At 36.6% G+C, this 23,201-nt stretch overlaps 1 protein-coding gene across 4 annotated transcripts in view; it reads right to left on the bottom strand.

Moving 5' to 3' along the window:
* The window catches only part of mroh1 (maestro heat-like repeat family member 1), a 30,873-nt gene extending 9,746 nt beyond the window's left edge, over positions 1–21,127 (bottom strand). The window contains exons 1-26 of one of the 4 annotated variants that reach the window (XM_066682972.1): positions 20,892–21,127; positions 18,148–18,221; positions 16,393–16,538; positions 13,979–14,110; positions 13,515–13,677; positions 12,964–13,062; positions 12,586–12,737; positions 11,668–11,808; positions 11,224–11,316; positions 10,879–10,957; positions 9,088–9,201; positions 8,795–8,868; positions 8,581–8,703; positions 7,679–7,786; positions 6,649–6,793; positions 5,988–6,031; positions 5,155–5,296; positions 4,658–4,710; positions 4,438–4,545; positions 4,067–4,186; positions 3,419–3,541; positions 3,015–3,161; positions 2,057–2,083; positions 894–1,016; positions 609–688; positions 205–343 (exon numbers count right to left, since the gene is read on the bottom strand). In XM_066682972.1, coding sequence (XP_066539069.1) covers positions 205–343; positions 609–688; positions 894–1,016; positions 2,057–2,083; positions 3,015–3,161; positions 3,419–3,541; positions 4,067–4,186; positions 4,438–4,545; positions 4,658–4,710; positions 5,155–5,296; positions 5,988–6,031; positions 6,649–6,793; positions 7,679–7,786; positions 8,581–8,703; positions 8,795–8,868; positions 9,088–9,201; positions 10,879–10,957; positions 11,224–11,316; positions 11,668–11,808; positions 12,586–12,737; positions 12,964–13,062; positions 13,515–13,677; positions 13,979–14,110; positions 16,393–16,538; positions 18,148–18,178 — 2,706 coding nt within the window. In that variant the 5' untranslated portion in view covers positions 18,179–18,221; positions 20,892–21,127. Of the gene's footprint in view, positions 1–204; positions 344–608; positions 689–893; positions 1,017–2,056; positions 2,084–3,014; positions 3,162–3,418; positions 3,542–4,066; positions 4,187–4,437; positions 4,546–4,657; positions 4,711–5,154; positions 5,297–5,987; positions 6,032–6,648; positions 6,794–7,678; positions 7,787–8,580; positions 8,704–8,794; positions 8,869–9,087; positions 9,202–10,878; positions 10,958–11,223; positions 11,317–11,667; positions 11,809–12,585; positions 12,738–12,963; positions 13,063–13,514; positions 13,678–13,978; positions 14,111–16,392; positions 16,539–16,772; positions 16,815–18,147; positions 18,222–20,547; positions 20,564–20,891 lie in introns of those variants that run through there. The other 3 variants (XM_066682973.1, XM_066682971.1, XM_066682974.1) reach the window with 3 other exon arrangements.
* Between the last annotated feature and the right edge of the window lie 2,074 nt (positions 21,128–23,201).

Raw genomic sequence — 23,201 nt, 5'->3', positions numbered from 1 at the left:
TGGAAAAACCTCAGCGGCTCTTAACAATAATTCGCTGTTGTCCATTAATCACATTTTACAAGTAAGCCATTTGCAAAACAATATTCAAAGCCCCGTTGGACTTGAAGGGCTATAACTAACCAAGAAATCTCTCAAGCATATGTTTCTGAACAAAGTGAAGGTAAATCAGTCTGAATGTGTGTCTTAGGAAGGTTCAATTCCCACCTCTCTTTGCTGGGGATCCAGAGCCTCCTCATCCTTGACTTTTTCTGTGCTTTCTAATGGAGGAAGTCCATATACCCCATTTAAACATGCTTTTAACATGTCAAAATTTTCATTTTCCGTCAGTGATGGATCCAAGTTACTGAAAATTTGAGTCAAGTTATAAAATGCTTCCATGTATAGCATATCATAAAAAGAAATGAAAGACTATCACATATTTAAACAGTGAATAAGTAATGACCTCATTATTACATGTTGCTTTTTATGAATTTGATTGTGTACATTTTATGAAATAGTTTTTTTTAAAAACTCGCATTAGACAGATGTTTACTGAGGTTTGCGGGATGATATAACCTTGTTAATGTCAGGTGGAGAGTAGCTGAGGATTTGCTAATATGCAAGGATACATGAGGTTAGCAAAAGTGGTCATGACAAGATGGCGCACAGGTGTGCGAAGGACATCACTCGGCTCTGCCTTAATGAAATCCTGTCACAAAAAAAATATAAAGATTATTTAATATTTTGCCGTCACCTGATTCAATAGCTGCTAATTGCTGTTCAGTAAAACCAACTCATACATTCTGGATGCTTCAAAGAATCATGTTGAGAAACTGAGGTTCTTTGATCTGTAAATTATTTCCATTTTAAGTTGGATTAAAATAATATTCATGGTGTGAGTCAAGGATACTCACCATCATAACTCCCATGAGTTCCTGTTTGCGGTTGAAAAGGTAGCCTTGTTTTCGAACACAAGTACTAATGGCCTTAGCAATGAGTCCAACGCTTTGAATAAGACTCAGCTTCATTGTCAGATCCTGCAAATATTTTAAACACACACAAATATTCAAAACGTAATATTGTGTCATGTTTCCTGTTATCAAAGCAAAAGTTACTTCACACCACAGCCTCTAAGAAAGCCATATTCCAGATAAAAATTTTAAATTAGTATTCGAACAAGTTCAGATCTGGGTGGTGTTTCACAAATCAGTATGTCTCAGGTAAACACATTATAATGCTTACAACATAAAAGAGGATCTAAGGAACATTTCTGTACACAGTTCACATTTTTTGGTTTAAATTAGCAAGTTTACAAAGAAATCTTGATTTTGAAAACACCCTCTGGTAGATATGCTAGAAATCTATATTCTATTCCCTTGTTTCACCATGCTGTGCTTAAGTAATTTTAAGGTTTCAGCCCAGGAGTACCTTAAAGAGATCCAGCAAGACATTCAATATACTCTGCACATAATTTTTGCCAATGACAACATAGCATGCTCATTACACTGATCATTTAAGCCATTCAATTCCATCTGAAATAGTAACGTGATTAATGGCAGACAGAGGATGAATAAAATCACGGAAGATAAAAGTTGTTTGAGTGAAGCATACTTGTTGAATTAAACCACCTGAAGGTAAAGCAGGTCAGAAAACCAAGTCGGCAGAACCACTGCAACGATGTTTTAGTAAAAGAAGACATTTACAGGGTTAGTAGACAGGTGTTCCTTTTTAAACTTCCTGAACTTCTCTAAACAACAGAACCACATTTTTTCTAAAGTGGTTTTAAAATGCCAAGAGAATTTGATCTTCACATGATTTTGTATTTAGTACCTGAGCTTATCTAAATAAATATGGGGAAAGTCTTGCTGATTAAAATGTTTAATCTTTCCCTTATTTAATGTGACTGGACCACACTCTAACATATAGACAACTGAAATGCTTATTTGCTTTTCTGTACCTGGTTAGGGAAGTTCAGAAAGCCAAGAACCTTAGAAATTTCAATTGAGACCTTGAGAGCAAAGGAAGTTTTAGTGTAAGGTTTATAGGGCATAGTAAAGAAAGAGGTTCCTCATGGTACCTTGGTCTCTACTTTAATTCCAAGAACCTGTGCAACATAGAAGTATTCATGTAGTTTAATGAACAGTAGTATATTTAACATATTAAAGTATGCTATTTTATTGCAGAAAAAAAAAAGTAACCTACAGATGTGAGGGTAAAACAGCATATATCAATACATTAATTAGATATACTAATTTGCATGACTGAGAAACTGAAACATGTATTTACTGTATCTCAATGCAAAATTAAAAAAAAATAATAATAATTGAAGAATGATGACCATTGTTTAATTAATATTTGTAATTCTTTTACCAAAAATACTGGTGATGAGGTCTATGTTTTGATAACACCTCTCTAAAATTTACATCTAAAGTAAAAGATGTTTACATGCAAAAAGTCTCTCAAATGAATTGCATTAATCAAGACTTAATAACGTTTTGTGAGCTAAATCAATGAATTAACTTCAGAGTAAACGTTAAGAATGTTATGTACTATTCCACATTTCCTATTCTTTATAATAGGGAAGGGTTTTGCAAAATTTCTGATCTGGGCTTTCGGGGATCCCACTGACATGAGGTCATATAGAGTGAGTGCCAAGTTAAGCATGGCTGCCTCTCCAGCAGGCACTGGATTTCAAGTAAAATACTAAACCAAGGAGTTTTTTCTGCTCCATTTAGGAAAATATTACAACTTTCTGGTTAAAGCCACTGTACACCTCACTCATATTTCTTAACTAAATATAAGAATAAAAGATCATCCAAACAATAATATTTGCCCACCTGACACAAATTGAAAGTTTTATGAGGTTATGTTTGGACATACCTATAATGATTAGACACTATAATGTGTTTTAGACCCATACTACATTATTTCACTGGGCAACCACAGTCCGGATTGTTTATACTCTGAGTTCCCATTTTCTCTCACCCCATCAATGCTTTGCAAAACCGGAACTCTTAATTTTTTTTTTTTTGTACCTTGGTGTTGAAATGTTTGCTGATGTTGCGAAGTATGTCATTGTCGAGTCGCAGAAGAAGCTGTTCCTCCGGGGCATGCAATGCCACAAAGCCATAACACAAAATCAAAGTGCTCTTAATCTTCTCCACATCCACATCATTTTTATCCTGTTTAATGAGATAGGCAATCAAAAAAGCAGCAGGAACAAACTCAGTGATTATAATAAGCAAGTACACAATCAAATACATATAATATAAAAGAATAAAAACCTAAATATGATTTTATACATTAATGATTTCACTACAGTCATATATTTTAACCCAATTCTTTTGAATGATGTAGATGAACAAGTCTGTGGGTCTTTTATAGGCCTAAGAACTGCAAGTTTAAATGTTTCTTAATAGGAAGAAAAATCAGAACCTACTTTGAGTAGACCAAAGATCCCTGAGGCTTTCTTGAAGGCATCAGATTTCCCAAACTCATCCAGTTTGGCCAGAGTGCCATCCAGATGACTGCTGGCACACAGCCCAATACCCATCGCTACTCCCTGTGAAACAAATCATTCCCAATTACTCCCATTATTATCTATTAGTGGCTTTTAAATGGATGTTTAAGCCTCCGATTTCCAAACAGTAGATCAGTGTAATCATCAGCATGTACCCCTCTGCAATTAGGAACTGTCAGCCCAACAACCTCTAATCAAATCTATCAGTGATAAAGTTTAATGTTCACCAAAGGCCAGAAATTACAGGTTTGAGCTGAGGCATGACCTCCCTCTGAAAATAAACAGACAGGCTTAAATGCATTCTTGTCACAAGACCACATCTCACTGAGCATCTCACTGATATGCACAAAGGAGAGTCTGTGCTTTTAATTGTCAGCTCAAACAGGAAACTATATTGAAGGGCACACTAAAACACATGGGCAGATGAACTTACGAATACAGTTCAACACAGTGTCCGCAGCGCTCAAGATGGTGAACGAGAAGCCAGAGAGATGTGGACAGATAAAGGAGGTCAAAGCAAACAAAAGTAGTGATAGAGTTGTGCATAATGTGTTTTCTTTGCTGTACCGCTCTCTCAGTGGCGTCGTTATGGCGGGCACTGATCAGGATCTCCTGAAGCTGTTTTCTCACCAAATCCTTATTGGTGCAGTGCTGCAGAGTTACACCAATGCACTTATACAGGAAGCTCTAAAAAAAATAATAATAAAAAAAGGGGGGAAACCCAGAAGGGTTTAGGGAGGACCATTAAAGAACAAACCAAGAAAGCTGCCAAAAGAAAATTCCAAAAGAATAAACATAAGTCTCTATTACTTCAGTGCTTTGTCATGCAATAATGAATTCTTTACATCCAAGGCTGAGATAACTTTGTGTACATCAGTAGAGGTAGGGCTAGCCTGTTGTAGTTTACCCAAGTTAATTTCTGCCTGAGGAAAACTGACCTTTTCCTCCAGTAAGTTGTTGTAGGTAGGAAGATAACGGGTTGCCTCAACCGCTAACTGACAGCTCCATTGGCCATCATCAATGGTTAGCAGAGTTTTAGACAAGAACTTCACCAAAACAAACAATAACAGGTTTGTAAAAATACACCACAGGCAGAGCTGAAGAAATGTAGGTAAGACAATTCTATTACCATGAAAAAAAAAATCTACAGATATTTACCTGAAGGAGCATATCTTCCCAGTTATTTTTGTCAAGTGTTTCCTGTGTGGATTCTGTTTGTGGAAACAAAAAATATGGCCCATGAAAAGAAAAAACAGTAAACAACAACAAAAAAAATCCCATACAGGGATACATTCAATTCTTCTTTCCAAAGTTTTTGCTATTTAAAACCAGAGCAAATAATTTTGTAAGATAACAAAAAAATGTAAAATATGCCTTTCCCTTATTAAATTATGAAAGTTATTATATCCCACAGAGGCTTATGAAATTTTGGAAGAAAAAATCATGAAGCTGTAACATCCGACAATATGGTGGACATACTACTCAGAAGCTACACTGTGATTACAGCTTAATTGTGTAGGGCCTCCAAAACATTCTTTTTCACAGTCCATAATCTCAAACTAGCAGAGGTCAAATTAGCACCACTGACAACTTTTATGGGAGAATAATAATCTTCTCTTAGCCTTTAAAAGGCTATGTGGAGGTAAGCCACTGACCTTCCAGGCAACTAAGAAGTTGCGGAATTTCTGTGTTCCATAGTGCTTCTGCTTTAGGGTGGATGTTTGGACTAATGGCATGCAGTAGACTCAGAGAGGGAGCACCATGGCTTCGACAACGGAAAGGAAAGGCAGCATTCACCTGGTGCAGAAAAAAACCCTGAATTTTGGACAGTGTTCCATACATCAAAGTCATATATATGTATTACTGTGCAGAAGTCTTAGGAACCTCAGATAATCATATATATTTAAACTAATGCATTCTCAGCAAGCATGGTTCTTGTATAAAGTTATATATAATCATAGTAAATACAAAAGAATAATAGTATAAACCAAATAAGAAATATACATTTTTTTCTATAATGTGGTAGTAGGTGTGAGTGGGTTTTTGTTCAGATTCTCCTTGATTGCATGAATTTGTTAAATCAACAGAATACATTATTTAAAACATTATTTATTAACTGGTAAAAGTAGTTATTGGATGATAACCTCCAGTAATATGGACTGCCACGAGGAAAGAGTTGGAAAAAGTTAAACCAACACATTCACACACAGAATGTCACACTTACTGGAATAATTAGATTTGGTTTTATTTTAATTTTGTGCATTATTTATTGATGTTTTTAGCAAATAAACACTTAGTGCCCAGAAAAATAGCTTTTTAAACACACACACACACACAAAATGATGTTTTAATTAAAAAGTTTTAATTATTTAAAGTCATTTTGGAGCTGATTTGTAGGAAATGGGTGCTGCTAGGTGAGTGAGTGATTACTGAAATAATCTGTCTGACTCTTTAAAAACCCCCAAAAAATTAATGTACATTCACTTACCAACAGTCTTATCATTAGCACATACTGTGAGGGAAGGTTGGAACCTGCAGAAAAATAATTGGGAAAAATTTTAAGACAAGAAAAGGGCAGACTAGGGTAAGCCATCAACATAGGCTGCTGATCCAAAAGATTTACAATTAACGAGTAAATGATTAGCGAGCTAGGATGTTATTTATTCTACTAAGAGTCATGTTTAATCAACGCTGCTGCGAGGAACAATTATCGTCCCCTCTAGGACCCCAGTGCTTTATTCACATGATAAATATGGCTTTTCATTTGACTAATTAAAACCAGAGAGTATTGGCCAAGCAGACGACTGTTAATGAAAACTAAATGTCTGCAAGTAAAATTTCACTCCCAAAAAGCTATGGAAAAAAGAAAGCAAAAACATCTCCGGCCTGAGCTATGAGCTGCTGAAGAGAAAATGTGTGTTTATGCACTGGCCTCATGAACCGGTGCAGGATGGCTTAGCCAGTGGAAAAGCCCTCTGCACTTAAAGGCGTCTGGAGCTGTATTCATCAATGACATCATCCATGCACTTGTGTGCCTGTGCCTCTGTGTGTTTTTGTGTGTGCACATTATCTGTAGTTTTAATGTTTGTTCTCCTTTGTGTATGTGTGTGGGTTGTGTGTGGGTGTGTATGTTTCCCTATGGTATTCACCTGATACACAGAAGTCAATGATGAAATTTGGCTCCTGGGCAGCTCGCTTCTTATTGGCCAACAGGATGAGGCACTTGCAGAGTGGGGTGGTAGCATTGGAGTATTGGGCTGGGGTCAGGTAACACAGCAACATCGGCCACAGCACCTACAGCACACGCAATATTCAACACAGTGGCCTGTCAGCAAACCAGTACACAGCACTGAATGCTCTACTTATATATAAAACAGCAGTGGTCCAAAACCACAGACCCCCTGCCATCCCAACGATGTCAGATGATTAGTTGTGAATAACATATGCCAATCCAGCTCATCCTAATTGTATTAACTGAATTTCATCACTCAATAAAACAGTGCTCCACACCTCAATACTGACATTCGGCATCAAGCATAATGTCAGGAAGTGCTGTGATTTATTTTCAGTGAAAACACTTTTATATCTGGCTGCATTAAATACAATGTGGAAAAAATGACAGTGGTACTGAAATTACTGTGTCTAAACTCAGCTTCAAAAGCAAGTATCTAAATATATTCCAGCTTTTGTATGACTTGCCCTCGCTCTATATTTATTAACAGACAGCAGAGATCATCTCCACACCTTATAAACCCTCTGAGCACACTTGATGACAGAGTCCTGTCATCTGAGCAGTGTTAGGAACCACACAAAAAAGCTATTTCCAGACCAACACACAGGCAACAGTTGGAGAATGGTGATGATTTACTGCAAGACATGTTTATGAGGTCTCTCTCTCACTGTGACATGTAAACCAAGACTGCTAACAATTTAAATGACCCAAGCTTACTGTATAACACCCTGACGAATGTGTTATTAGCACAGTCCTATTTACAGGATTGCAGTGTTGAATTATTTACTGAATAGAATATAAAATTAATTGAAGTGCTTTAAAAAAAGAACTTGTAAAAGATGTCCAAAAACTATTGCAAAATAATTCTGTCTAGAATTAAGCACTTCAATGAAAATTATTACTGAATGTCTATGTATATGTAATGGTGCATGTGTGCGTTTCCTCACGTCAGTCAATCGGCCAACAGTGGTGGTGAAGAGATGAAGTGTGTTGTCACACATATTCCTCAGTGCCTCATTGGTCACTTCCTCTGGGTCTGGCGGACGTTGCCCCCGCTCCACATTAAAACAGCAGGTCAGGAACAGAGTCATACAGTCATTTATACCAAAATTAACAATAACAAACATTTTAGCAGACACCGCCTCTTCGAAGAATAGTTTTGCTGCTGAGGTATCAAATCTAATTTATTTGTATAGTGCTTTTTACAACTGATGTTGTCACAAAGCAGCTTCACAGAAATCCAGTAAGAAAGTTTTTACATGAAATGTACAAATTTAAAGAATGTAAAAGATGTAAAAATCCCCAGGTGAGCAAGCCATGGGTGACAGTTGAAAGCCATGGGTGGGGGGGTGGCTATTTTACACCTGATGTTGTAGCAAAGCAGCTTTCATGCAAGTCCAGTAGCAGCAGTAGTAGACAATAGAAAATTAACATGTGAAACAAAACATTAACATAACAAAATATTAATATTAATTTTTGCATTCTTTCTCATTTGCAGCTTACAGAAATAAGTGGAGAATGCATACAAGCACTTTGGGCACAATTTAATAAATTGGCAATAAATGGCAGTATTCAAGTAACAGGCAATTCTAGTGATGTATTTTTTTTCCATTTTTATAACCATGCTTAATGAAAGAGAACAACTGTCATTCTGGAAAATGTCACCCCTAATTACAGAAGAATTTTTAAGACTGTTCCAGATGTGTAAAAATGGTTAAAGAGTAAATCACATCAGTCTTGAATTACCCACTTTCACTTTGTAGACTCTGCATCAAGCTAATACGAATGATAAACACAGAATAATACAGTCGACAAGTTTGGCAGACAGAACTGGAATAGAGATACATACATAGTAAGTGTCAGGCAGAGCACAGTGCTGAATGATGAAGCGCACCAGCAGATCTCCGCCCTCCAGCTCCAGATAGCCATGATGAGCCATTGCACTGATCACCTGCACAACACTTTTCTTTACCTAGACAACAAACATGGGAAACACAGACATTTTCCATGTTCTTTATTTGAACAAATTGACAAATCTATTATTCATCTCAAGAGATGCTCACCTTATTGCTGTGGTCTGCCAGAGGCTGTCTTAAGCTGGCAAGTATGAGCAGCCTCTTAGTTTCCATTACGGAAGCTTTGAACATTACAAATTAAAGAGGCACAACAGAATATTTGTGAATGTGCTTGCATTAAAACAATTACATTTAAATAATAAGAATTCATGTCTTTTTCATTACAAAACATTTCAAAACATCCGTTGCAATGTCAGATAACACTGAATTGCTAAATCAGGACTCTAAGAAAAGCAACTGCCCTCTTAAGTTTGTTACTTCATGCTAAGTGTGAGTCTCACTTGTTGAGTTGATGAGGTGTCTAAGCACAGCTAAAGAGCCCATTCTGTTTCTCTCATTACTGTTTTCCAGTCTCTGCAGTACAAACACCATCAGCCGGTCTGGGAATGTGTTAGCTGTGTCAGAAACAGACAAACATAAAATATCACACTTACGTGAATTATGGTCTAGGATTTTAATACTGTGCTGTATTCCAAAACCCAGAAGACAGCAATCCATATAGACAGTTCCCCGTGTTATACGCTGCCTTAGACTAAATTATACAGTCAATGACAAATCTTCATGCAAAAAAACTTTAAGTTCTTCTGGGAAACAGGGCCAAGCTGTTTAATAGGCCCACAAAATGTAGAGTACATCCATCAAAATTATGATTTTGACTTTTGCATTTAAGTAATCCTTAAAGGTTATGCATGACCCCTCTTAGATATTTCACTGCGCTGATTAATTATAGGTTTACACCTTCTTTCACATGTAATTCATTCCTGCAAAGGAAACAGTCATATTTAAACATATCAGCTCAATCCATCAAAAATCACCATAACAATAAAATAAAAAAATAAATGCTACGAAAATGTGTCAGAATTGTACACTGGCAGTTTGCGCAGCAAATAAACCACAGCAAGAAAGTGACATCATTGAAAACCTCTATAAAAGTTGAAGGAAAGCCTAACAGCCGATCCAAACTCTTTGCGAAATGTAATTTCAGCATCTGCAGGAGCCAAGGTGCCCGAAGCTTAACTCAACATTAACATAATCCCCTTTCACCACGACTGAGGCATTACACAAGGCATCTGACTATGAACACCCACTGAACCCTCATCACGAAGAATCAGAATAAAAGTGTTTACGTATTCACATTCTAATCACCACATTCCTAATCATCAAACTAAAACTAGACCTATTGAGTGAAAAATAGTATTAATTTGCCTTATGTTAAAACAATTCATGTAAAAGTACAATAGAAAAGTACAATAGGTATAACAGATCATTTAATTCTGCTGAAAGTCAGAGACCATTTTTCAGTCTTTAAGTAGAAGACATTGTAAAGGGAATGTCTATGATTGTGGGGCGGCACGGTGGCGCAGCAGGTAGTGTCGCAGTCACACAGCTCCAGGGGCCTCCCGCTCCGGGTGACTGTCTGTGAGGAGTTGGTGTGTTCTCCCCGTGTCCGCGTGGGTTTCCTCCGGGTACTCCGGTTTCCTCCCACAGTCCAAAAACACACGTTGCAGGTGGATTGGTGACTCGAAAGTGTCCGTAGGTGTGAATGTGTGTGTGTCTGTGTTGCCCTGTGAAGGACTGGCGTCCCCTCCAGGGTGTATTCCCGCCTTGCGCCCGATGATTCCAGGTAGGCTCTGGACCCCCCGCGACCCTAAATTGGATAAGCGGTTACAGATAATGGATGGATGGATGTCTATGATTGTGGGGAACTGCAGTTCCATTTGTTTGTTTACGTTCGGAATCTCTGTGTCTTTTAAGGCGGAATGATATGTTTGAGGAGAAAAACAATCGTTGTTTGTATATGGCTGAAGTGCACCTTGTCTGTAAGTTTTTAGTTACTGTTTAAATTACCACAGAAATCTATTTGTAACCAAAGTTGTTTATTTTCCTTTAACAGTTTCAGTCTGATTATCTGAAGTTATCTGAAAAAATGAAAGCAGGACTCATTCTTGATGTTAGGAAGTATATACACATTTTCTTATAGTGGATTTAAATGGACATTAAACAAATCAATGGTGGTCTCCAACATTTGCACAGTACTATATTTCCATAAAATTATTATAGATAAATCATACCAAGTATGGTGAAGCATCTAAGTACTTCATTGTGATTTTTCACTGTTGGAAGGTTGTTAAAGTCCACAGGTGAACACACCTAAAAGAGTATATCAGGAATAAAAACAGATGAATATCTGTTGCAAATGCAAAATGCAACAATCTCTCTATTGTTGACTTTAATTTAAGAAGGTAAAATTCCCTTTTTTTCATCTGTAATATGACAGGAAACAGGAAAAACCTGTTCTATAATAGTAACACTGTAGAGCAAAGAACTTGCAAGAGTTATAGTCAGGTTTTTTTTTTGTTTTTTTTGAGAGAGAGAGAGAGAGAATGAGAATTAGTGGGGAAAAACAAAGGCTTTACCTGCTGGTGCAAAACAGAAAGAAGGTTGTCCATCTGAGTCTCAAGCACTCTGCTTCCCATATTCACAGAGGCATCCAACACCTGGCAAAGGCTCTGTAACACATACGATTTGTTAACATGTACACACACCCACACTAACTGTACAGACATACATAATAACAAAAATAATATTCCAATAATAGCAGTACTTAACTGATTTCCTATTCAGCAAAAATAAATCAATAATAAAAATCTTTGTTTGCAATCCTATTTTTTGTGTTTTGTTTCTTTTCTGGCTGGCTTTTTTATGGTTGCACATTATTAATTTTATTTATTTTTTTAATATCAGCTTCTGTAAAAGTTATTAGTCTTTTCAATGCCATCCTGCTGAGCAGATGTTATGTGAGTGGTGTATCATTTTAGAATGAGTACTCATCAGTTTAATGAGGTCATGAGGAGCAACACCTTGCTGATGATGTAGTGTTCAGGGTTTTTCTTGTACAGGCCAAGAATTGCGGGGATGAGTTTGGGCAGCTGTTCCTCCAGTTTATCATGGGCCATCAGGTGACTCATTGAACCCAGAGCCTCTGCTACAGTCAGACGCAACTGCAATATTAGCATACACACACACACACACACAAAGGAAAAAAATCCACATACTCAGAGTGAGTCATCACATGAAACAAAAGAACAGTTTACATTGGACTTAAACCAGTCAAAGTATGTTCGTAAATTTGGTCTCGCCTCTTAAATCGGCAGCTCTGAAGTGCTGCAGAATGAACCAAGATCCCTTCTAAACCTGTTCATGCTGTGTATCTTTTAGTGTCTTCCCAAACAAAACACACCTGATTCAACGTGTTCACTAATTCCCAAGCTCTTCCAAAGTGTGCTTACAGGAGTAACAGAAAACCAAATAAGGAAGACAAACATAAAAATGTGCAGCACACTGGGTTCCCAGAATCTGGCTTATACTTATTACAATGCCGCCTTATTGATAGTAAGCTCTGGGACTGACTTGTTGAGTAAGCAAATAGAACATTTCGCTAAGAACAGAGTGCATGATTAATAAAACAAAAAACAATACTAGATAAAAATGCCTTTTTTGTCCTCCTTTTATAGTAAAGCAGTGGCATCTGCATTACTTCTTCTACAGCTACTAAAATTTGCTTATTCTGGCTGTGGATACAGACTTCAGCTACTGCTTCCTTTAAAAATTTAAATCACTTCAAATCTTTAACATACATTCGACAGCCTGACTTTACTATCAGACTGAAAAAACAGGGCTAGCCTGAAGTGTCATGCCATCTTTTGCTAACAGGCTCTCTTTGACTAGCAAACTGAGTTAGTTTTAATTGGCTCCCTGCTTTGTCTCATTCAGTGTACCTTGGGTTCTCTGTTCTGTAGCCAGCTGTTGAAGAGTATGTCATAGGCGGCATAGATTTCACTGGAGAAGGTGTCCTTGCGAACAGTGGGGTCTGGGGCTTTGTCCAAGTTGGCTAGGTACTCAAGAATGCTCTCACTAAAGCGATAAAGAGCTAAAAGTACACAAAAACGGGCAGTTTTTATTAACAGCTCACTTAAACATACAAACGTAGTAATTAAAACATTACATAAAAAATAACACTCAGCCAGAATGGCTGAATCAACCAAGGGCCTGCAGTAAATTCTAACTACACATTCATTTTCTCAAATCTAAGTTGATTCTCATTTCAAAACTTTAAGGAAATAATATATAAGGTATAGAATTAATGGCAAGCTTACCAGTGGAGAAGACCAACTTCATGTTGTCCTGCCTGGCTATGCTCAACATTGGCAACATAGTTCCCAAGATTGCACTGAGGAACGGCACCATACCATAGACTGTAAATGCAAACAAGAAATTAACTTAGTCCTTGTGAGAAAGAAAATTTTAAATAAGTGAAACTATAAAAAAAAAAAGATAAATAAATTGGGCAAATAAATATATATAAATAACACTATAGTATGATAATCATCAGTCTGAGAAAGGAACAGAAACACAGGTTTCACTAACTGACTGGTAGGCTAAAAACAAATATTTATTCAATGTGTTAAATATTCAGCATTGGGGGCTTCTCTCATAGAAAGTGCAAACCCAACAAATAACATAAATCCAGCTTATGTTACCACATATACAGTGATTATAACAAGTATAAACACTTAAAGGATGTGTATCAGAGCTTGGATAATATATTTAACTGCATTTCAGTACAAGTTTTTGTGTTTGTTTGGTTTTTTTTTTCGTCTAAATACATTCTGGATCAAACAGACAATTTCCACGGAAAAATAGTTACCATTAGATTCAGAGAGACTGGCTAATGTTTGCACCACAAAAAAGTGAGGTAGAACCCCTGGCTGGAACTTGCTGAGGATCTCCTCCATGATGTCATTGATGTATTTGTTTCCTACAGCAACCAAAATATTACTGGCTGCTTGTTGCCAGTCAGCAGCAACTTCCTATACAGAAGAAAGAAGTAATAATGACTTCATGAAATACAATATTTTTCTAAAAACATTTTAAAGAAATTAAGAATTACTATAAACTATTTAGTTGCTTCGCTGTCCAAAGACAAACATGCATCTCAAAAATGGCAAATTCATAAGATAATTTTCCAAGTAATTTTGGAGCATTTCTATTGATCCACACAACAGAAATTTTCCACACAATATGAAGAATAGCTGCTGTGCTCAAATAATGTAGTAAATGAAGATACATGGTTTTCCTTGGACAGCAACAATTCTTAAAAAGAACAATTACCTTAGATCTTGTCATCTCATCTGAGGCTAACGTTATGATGCTCTTTATTTTGGGGTAACTGATGTCATCAGTTTTGCTTTTTACCACCAGCTCTATGGTCTGCAGAACTACCACTCTGTGCCCAGCTACAAGCTACACAAAAGAGAGACTCCTGTTAAACCTGAAAGAGAAAACTGTTCAAATATAAAATTCTCAGAAAATATCCCACAAAATGGTCAACTAAAATAAGGACCATAGCATAAAATAGGGCTTCGCATAATACACCATTCTAAGTGCTGTTCCTATAATTAGAGAATCAGCAAGATGATCCCTGGTGATACTGCAGCCAAAGGTCCAACACAAAACAACTGAATGGACCTCCTTCACAATATAGATGTCTGTTAGCTAGGGGTGGGTGATATGACCCTAAAATAATATCACAATATTTCAGGGTGTTTTGGCAACAATGATATTCTTGGCAATATGTCAGAACACACAAAAAAATACTTTTATTAATTTCAAGAACACTCTATTGAAACAAAATACATTTTATACTAATATAAATTTTATTACATTAAATATATATTAATTGTATAAAATGGTTATATGTATTAAAAGATTTTTTAATGCAAACATAACATTTTCAAACAGAAGTGACAAAAACCATATCTGTAAAGATTTACTTATTTTATAAAGAACAGCAACTTACCAAGATTCCGATTTTGTTTAAAATAAATAATATAGCATATAAGTCGACCATACAACAAAAGTTCAGAAAATTTAGAGTGTGCATAACAACAGCAATTGTAAACATGTATACAAAATGTAACCTTAAAGCTTCCCAGTAAATAACAAAACAAATACAGAATAGTTGTTATGCTGAGTCAAGATGTTAACAAGTCAGAATATCACAATTATAACAATGCTGAATAAAAATTATGATGATATTAACTCAATTATTTATATTATATTATATGGCATAGTCCTACTGTTAGCTGACATAACAGATCTGGGTTTATTATTTTCCATCAAGCACACTGAGCTTTCCAAGGATGTCAGAATCTGACATCATATGTTCCCAAGATTAGCATTGTTGACTTTCTATATCACAAAACCTAAACATAGTTTTCATGATTTGTAAAGTTTGAAAAGTAAACTTTGATATGGAAAATTGGATTTAGCTTTTTTCCCCGTTAACTACCATCCTATAAAATCTAGGTGAGAGTGGCAAAATATTTATCAATCCAGCCTACACCATTTTCTCAGTGAAAGAAGAGCAGGCTAGCCATATGATCGAAATAGCAGATGCACAAACATTGCAAGCCAGATCAGTCCATGTGATATCACGCAATAAAAACAGAACAAAGAATGTTGCTTAATGTGATGTAAAACATCAGTCACACCATCAGAGGGATCACATGCTGAGTCACATCAGTGAAAGAAGGAAATGATAGACTCTGTCCATGAAAAGGCTCATAGTAGGGCAGTCAGGTTATAGAAGCTCTGTTCAAAATGACCCGATTCTGTAAATTTGATTTTAAATGAGAATCACTCATTCATTGTCCGTAACTGCTTAGAGTCCGGAGCCTAGATGGACAAGTTTGTGAGAGTTAAGCATGCAGCAGATGATGAGTTTTCTTAAACCACAACTTCAAAAGGGAAAACAAGAAAATATTTTTGTTTTAATGTTTGGTGCCATTGTTGATTCAAGATTAGTTTCATGTTTTATCAAGATTTTAATTTCTGCTCTTACTTATTTGCAACTGTTTTCAGAATATGAGGCACCACAAAAAGCATTTGTGCTTAGGACACTCAAATGGCTAGCGCCGGCAACACACACTCGTAAATGAGTATCAATCACAGCTAAATTCAGGATGCAAGTCCAGCAGAGATTAAAAAGGAGCAGAACCACTGTTTTATAGTAATTTTCACTTGATTTCTTCTCTGTTCTAAATTTCACAACATTTAATCAGCACATTAATCTCTCTATGCTCACTGTGTTTGTTTTGCTCCTGTTTAACCTTGTCTTTGCATCCTGACATCTACGTAACACACGGCAAAAAATCAGAACTTCTCAATGTATCTGTTTTCAGATTTAGCCAGGAAAAATAAAACTGACTACATTGCTTTATTTCACACTGTGTGTTGGTAGTTGATTGGGTAGATCCTGAAATCAATGTACTAATAATGCTCAGAACATTTTTTTTAATTTCATGTCCAATTAAATGTAAATACATACAATTATTCAGCATACAATGCAAACATACAATTATTTTAATTAAATCTCCCGTTCTAATGACTACATCAATATTGGAGGAAAGGTGGAAAGGAGTAGTAAGAATATTCTGCTGCAGCAAGCCCTAATAATATCCTTGAATTTAAAACTCAAACCCAGCTTTTAATTATGAATACACAAGTCATTAAAGTCATCCAACCTTGGAATGTTTAACCAGGTAGTCTTGACAAATGGCAAGCACTTTATCTGGCTGCTGGTTCCCCAAAGTCAGGATGGATTTTCGGACCTGCTCCTGCACACCCACATCCTTGTCATTGGCTGCATCCAGTAGGGCCAGGGTCACCTCTGATTGAAAACATACACACCACAAAGTGTGAACTTGCAGGAAAAAGACCAGGCTAAACATCAAGATTAAAGCATCCCCATAAGATCCACAAGTGTTTAATGCTAAAAATATGTTTAAATATATTATGATGAGTTGGCAGTTAAGGTGCACATGTAAGCAAATAAATGTTACCCATGAAGACTGTAGAAGACAATATTCTTACTTAAATATGCAAAAAAATTATATATATATACCAAGCAGTATTATGTCTAAGATGCCAAAAGCTGCCATGTAGCAATTCCTCTGACTGCTAAGCCAAGAACGCTCTGAATTTCAATGGCATGTTAGTTCCTTCTCAGGGTTCCTGACAACAGGCCATGTGACCACCATCAGTAATGTGCTGTATAATTGTGACTTACACCCAAAATATATAGTCACAATATGTTCTGCTTTTTAAACAGTTCTAAAAAGAGTGAAGAAGCAGTCTTCTCACTAGAGGGCTAAAGCACTTAAGCATTTAACTGTGATCCACAGCCGGCTAAAATATTATAGATAAAAGTGCTCTTTAAAGCATACTACATAAAGAAAGACATTAACTACAAACGTTATCTGAATATCTGACATGCACACATACTCTGTATTCAATACCTCTTACAAGACCACCAGCTATTAATTCAACAAGACCTCCAGCAATTAATTTATGTCCATGTGTTACCGCTTCAGTGGCAGTTGTAACATTCAATTCTTTTTCGGGGAAATGCTTTAAAAACAAATAACTCACAGAGATAGGGAAATCATTACAACTGTTTAACAAACTTATTTGTTTCGCAAGGTGAAGGAAAGAATAATGCTGGCCTGTGGCACAAAACCTGCTTCAGTCCTAAGCTCTGTGGGTTGCTTTCCCAGATTTAGATTATGCCTAACCTACACAAGAACAGACTTTCAATAGTGAATAGCCACTGCCGAAGCAGTTGGAATTGGAATTTTCTCCAATTTAGGTTACACTTAATCCATGTTTTGATAAATATTCCACAAGGATCCTGCACCTGAGATAAAATGAGTCTGTGGTGCTGCAACTAGAAAATTAAAATACCCAGATGAATGGAAACCTTAATAAATATATGTGATTCTGTGCCAGATTATAAATGCTTAATGTTAAAATAACTCATGAACTAAGATAATTAGGTGTTCCAGTTCCTGTCATGTATCCATGATTATTACAAGAACACATTGTGTGATAAGTGTAGGAATTGAATCAGCTCAAATAATATTTATTTTTGGTTCCAGACAGGAAAGTATGACTTGGCCTGTTTCTGGTTTCATCTCTAAGTTTTGAGGTACATGTGTCACCATAAGTGAATAGGACTGAAAACCTTCAGAAAAATATGAACCTATAAGTTCTGGATTATATTTTATGCCATTTCTAATGTAAATAACAATGACATGCAGATTTTATCTTGGTTATCAGTGAAATCACAAACTCGCCTATTAAAATGAACTCGCTCAAATGGGAATTCATGGTTCCTAGGCATTAGGAGGCAAATTCTATTGCCAAAATACCGACTACCATGACACAGGTAATTACTAAGTGACATTTGCTGAAGATAAGTTAATGATAGTGGTACTCACGTTCCACATCAGTCTCTTCAATGATCCCCATTGCAAAAGAAGGGGATGTAATTCAGGGTTGCATCTGTGGTTTCCTAAGTTGGATACATACAAAAATAAAAATGTAATAATTTACGGTTGTGCAACATGGCTACATATTAAAATTATTGTGATAAATTATGGAACTCAATTTTCTATCACATCATTGGCACCATCAGTTTTGTGGACAAAAATGGGGCTGCTTGATAATACAAGTCATAAAAGAACAAATATCACAATTCATATTTTATATCTAGTAAAGTAAAGTGTGTTATTTTTGTAATATTGTCTAGACCCATTAAATTAGAGCAAACACTTTCTGCCAGGTCCAACTATGTGTGATTAGTATAGGTGTCCTTTAAGCTGTATTTAAGCAATTAAGCATGCTCAATATACACTGCTCAAAAAAATAAAGGGAACACTAAAATAACATATTCTAGATCTCAGTGAATGAATTATTCCAGTTGAAAATCTTTATTCATTACATAGCGGAATGCATTGAGAACAAAATATCATAAAAATGACCGTTGTAAATTATTATCCCAAAATTATTATCCCAGGTCTGGATTTGGACTCATACTCAGAATAAAAGTGGAAAATCAAATTCCAGGCTGATCCAACTTCTATGGAAATTCCTCAAGACAAGTTAAAATGAAGCTCAGTAGTGTGTGTGGCCTCCGTGTGCTGTATGACCTCCCTACAATGCCTGGGCATGCTCCTGATGAGGCGGCGGATGTTCTCCTGAGGGATCTCCTCCCAGATCTGGATTAAAGCATCAGCCAACTGCTGGACAGTCGGTGGTGCAACATGGCATTGGTGGATGATGTCCCAATTGTACTCAATTGGATTCAGATCTGAGGAATGGGCATAGCCTCAATGTTTTCATCATGCATGAACTGCTGACACACTTCAGTCACATGAGGCATAACATTGTCATGCATCACAATGAACCCAGGTCCCACTGCACCAGTATTTGGTCTCACAATGGGTCTGAGGATCTCATCCCAGTACCTAATGGCAGTCAGGGTACTTCTGGCTAGCACATGGAGGAAATGCCTCCCCAGACCATTACTGACCTACTGCCAAACTGGTCATGCTGGAGGATGTTGCAGGCAGAAGAACATTCTCCATGGCATCACCAGATTCTTTCACATGTGCTCAGTGTGAACCTGCTCTAATCTGTGAAGAGCACAGGGCACCAATGGTGAATCTGCCAATCTTGGTGTTCTCTTGAAAATACCGATCCTCCTGCATGGTGTTGGGCTGTAAGCGCACGCCCCACTTGTGGACGTCGGGCCCTTAAACCTCCCTTATGGAGTCTGTTTCTGCCATTTTGCGCAGAAACATGGATATTAAGGGCCTTTTATGCAGGGCTCTGGCACAGTTCCTCCTGTTCCTCCTTGCACAAAGGAGGAGGTAGCAGTCCTGCTGCTGTTGTTGCCCTCCTATGGCCCCCTCCACATCTCCTGGTATCTCCATGCTCTGGACATGTTGGCAAACACAGTAAACCTTCTTGCCACAGCTCACACTGATGTGCCATCCTGGATGAGCTGCATTACCTGAGCAACTTCTGTCAGTTGTAGATACCGCCTCATGCTACCTCTCTGGGTGAGAGCAGCCAGAAAGGATGAGAACAGAGAAAGTCTGTGGTCACCACCTGCAGAACCACTCCTTTATAGGGGTTGTCTTGCTAATTGCCTCTCATTTCTACCTGATGTCTGTTCCATTTGCACAAAAGCATATGAAATTGATTCACAATCAGTGTTGCTTCCTAACTGGACAGGTTGATTTCACAGAAGTGTGATTGACTTGGAGTTACATTGTGTTGCTTAAGTGTTCCCTTTATTTATTTATTTATTTTTAGCAGTGTGTATATATATGTGTGTGTGTATATATATATATATATATATATATATATATATATATATATATATTTGCACAGACATGCTCTTCTCACATACTGCCTATAGACATTCTAATCCACCTGACCCAACACCCTATCATTACCACAGCAGAACTAAATAAATAAATAAATAAATAATAATAAAAAAAATTCATTTACATTTCAGTTGTCACTATTTATACAGCCTGTTACATCTAGAATGACCATATGAAACAATTCACAGGCCACACATTAAACAGGGATCAGCTTCAATATGTCACTCTGATACCTATATTATAGACAGAACATGTTTTATTCATTAAAAAATTATTTACCCTGTAAATAAATAACATAATATCAACTAATGTACTCTTTCCATGAACGCTAGGGAACCACTTTCTTGTGTATTTTGATAATTCTGTGCTAAACCTCAGCCTTGTTAATTCAACTCATTTACATACTGTTAGAAATCACTGTTAAAACTTTCATTAATCGCTCACCATTTTGAAAAGTTAATGTGCGTTTCCTTAGACGGCATGTTAAAATGATAATCAACAGTAATGAGTTTGTTAAAGGGCTGACAGGCACAGTGACAACGAATATAATAGCTTCTATCTGGTGAGCTTTCATTGCTGATTTCCTCGTTTTTTCTGTCCACATTTATATCCATATGTCCATGTTATATGAACTTGAATAAAACAAATGCAGCTTAGCTTGAAGGCTAAATTTATAGCCAGCCGTTAGGCAGACTTTTGACAGCAGTTATAACAACTCTAAAGCGTCTTTAAACATAACGACTACAGTTTCCAGAGCTGAGCACGCGTCGTAGATATTGTTAAGTCACCTTTGAGCGTTCTCCTGGGTTTCGGCAGTGTTTTGACACAGTCCTTGGTCTAAATACAGGGCTAATGTTCAGCTTCTCCGCGCCGCTGAGTTCGCTCAAAGCTTCGTTTAAAGATCGTTTAAAGTTTTAATACATAAAAGCTAAAAATATCACACTCTGAGGGCGATGGACAGAGTACACAGCTCCATGTCGAAGTGAGGCGTAGAGCCGCAGGTAAACACCGAGAAGAGTCATGTGCCTGTGGTCAGCAGGGAAGGCTCAGGTGGGCGTGCCACAACTCTCCAAAAAACACAGAAGAACACGAACGAAAACAAACACACACGCACGCTCGCGCATGCATACATACATACATAAACACACACACACACACACGCACTCAAAATAAAAAAAATAAACGAAATTTATAAATCACTACCGTTTGTTTTGGACTTTTATTTTGTACACATAACCGTCTCCGCTATCGTCCTAAGTCGCACAATAAAAGTCCTAAAGCAGCAGCATTCGCTAAGCGTAAATTTGACACCAAATTATTAATTCAGTATTTTAAAGTAGTAATATCCAAATCCAAAGACACTGTGGTATCTAAGGCTCTATATATGAAACTATATTATATTATAAGATTTATTTAAACAGCATGAAATAAATTCGCTTAAAATAATTCTGAAATAATTAGTATATATATATATATATATATATATATATATATATATATATATATATATATATATATATATATATAATTATTTGAGGATTATTCTAATTATGTGTGTGTGTGTGTGTGTGTGTGTGTGTGTGTGTGTGTGTGTGCTGTTATAGCCCCGCCCAGGGGTTGTGGGGAAATTGTCTATGGGAAGCTGGGAGTGAAAGGGTGAGGAAGTCCAAGTTCGGGGAATAAAGTACTGGCTCGTTAAAAGCAACCTCAAGTTGTCTTGCAATTCACCCACGTTCATATAAAGAACCAAGAACACGACATGGTGTTAGAATAGGTCAAGAAGCAGTTTATTTTTTGGTGTTTGAATGCATGAACATTTTAACTGGTATTTTCAGCAGGTTTACTTAAACATACATCATTAATCAGGTTTCCTCTGCTAGCATAATGCTATTTCAACTAGTGCATCGGGGGCGTTTTCAGTTTGGTTCATTAATGATTGTAACAGGCATTCAATTAACATTTTTCTTTTTTTTTTTTTTGGCTTGAAATGACACTCGCCGTCAAGAAACTCCGCATACGTCGTGTGCGTAGGGTTGCCAACTTAATTAAAATAAGGAATGCAGAGGCCGGGGGACCAGTACGCACTTGTAAATCCTTTTCGAATCTAGTCAATCAAATAAAACATTTCTGTTGTCAGACATTTATTAAGCCAACTGCCATCAGAACTGTCAGTGCCTGTCAGTAGCCTTAAACAAGGGTAACGCAGAGTCTGTGACTCTGGTAAAGTTGGTTTCATATTTAGATTTCTTTTTCAATAACCTCTTATTTTTGGTCAATTTAACCATTAATGATCCATGGCGATGTGTTTTTGAGAATAAATTTTAATAGCTTTTGAACTTTTGATGATATTGTTTCTAAACAAGTTGTATTTCACCAACTGCATCCCACATGATATTACACCTGTTAAACTGATCTAAGGTAAATGCACAGCCATGTCTGTGTTTACTCAGAATGAAACAGAATAAATGAGCATTTATTTCTGTTTATTCGTAAAATATTTTTATATGAGTGCTTGAGCTCCTGTTCAGAATCCGGAGTACTAACATATTGAACCTATTCCATAACGACTGTTATGATTCAAATGCTCAAATTTTATTTTGATGATCAGAGTTAGTCTGTTTTTAACAAATTTCATATAGGCATTTTGTGTTACATGGTGTCAGAGAAAAGAGAAACCTGACAGACCATAAGGAGTGTGAGAGATGTTCCTTAACCTTTAATGAATGCAAATTTAATAAAGTTGTCATCTTTGTATTTTGTGAGGAAATGCGAATAATTAATTAAAAAAGCATTCATCATTATTAACAATCAGTAATAATGATTATAATAATAAATATTATTAGTATTAATAAACAAGAACAGGTGGAGTGACAAAAAATGTCAAAATGTTCTAATAGTATGCAGTTTCAGCAAAAAAATGTAACTATATGTTTAAATATTAGGAAAGGGGAAATTAATTAAATATGAGAGCTATTTAACGTTCATTATGTGTGATATTTAGCACATGCGGAGTCCCAAAGCCTAATAACACACACTTGCTGCCTGAGTCGGAACAACGTCCAGTGCACAGAGTTGTCACTCAAAAACTCATTAGCCAA

The sequence above is a fragment of the Hoplias malabaricus genome, chromosome 10, assembly GCF_029633855.1.
Source record: "Hoplias malabaricus isolate fHopMal1 chromosome 10, fHopMal1.hap1, whole genome shotgun sequence".
In the NCBI taxonomy this organism is placed as follows: domain Eukaryota; kingdom Metazoa; phylum Chordata; class Actinopteri; order Characiformes; family Erythrinidae; genus Hoplias; species Hoplias malabaricus.
Note: the sequence above shows the minus strand (reverse complement) of the source record. Positions and strands in the feature narration are given on the sequence as shown.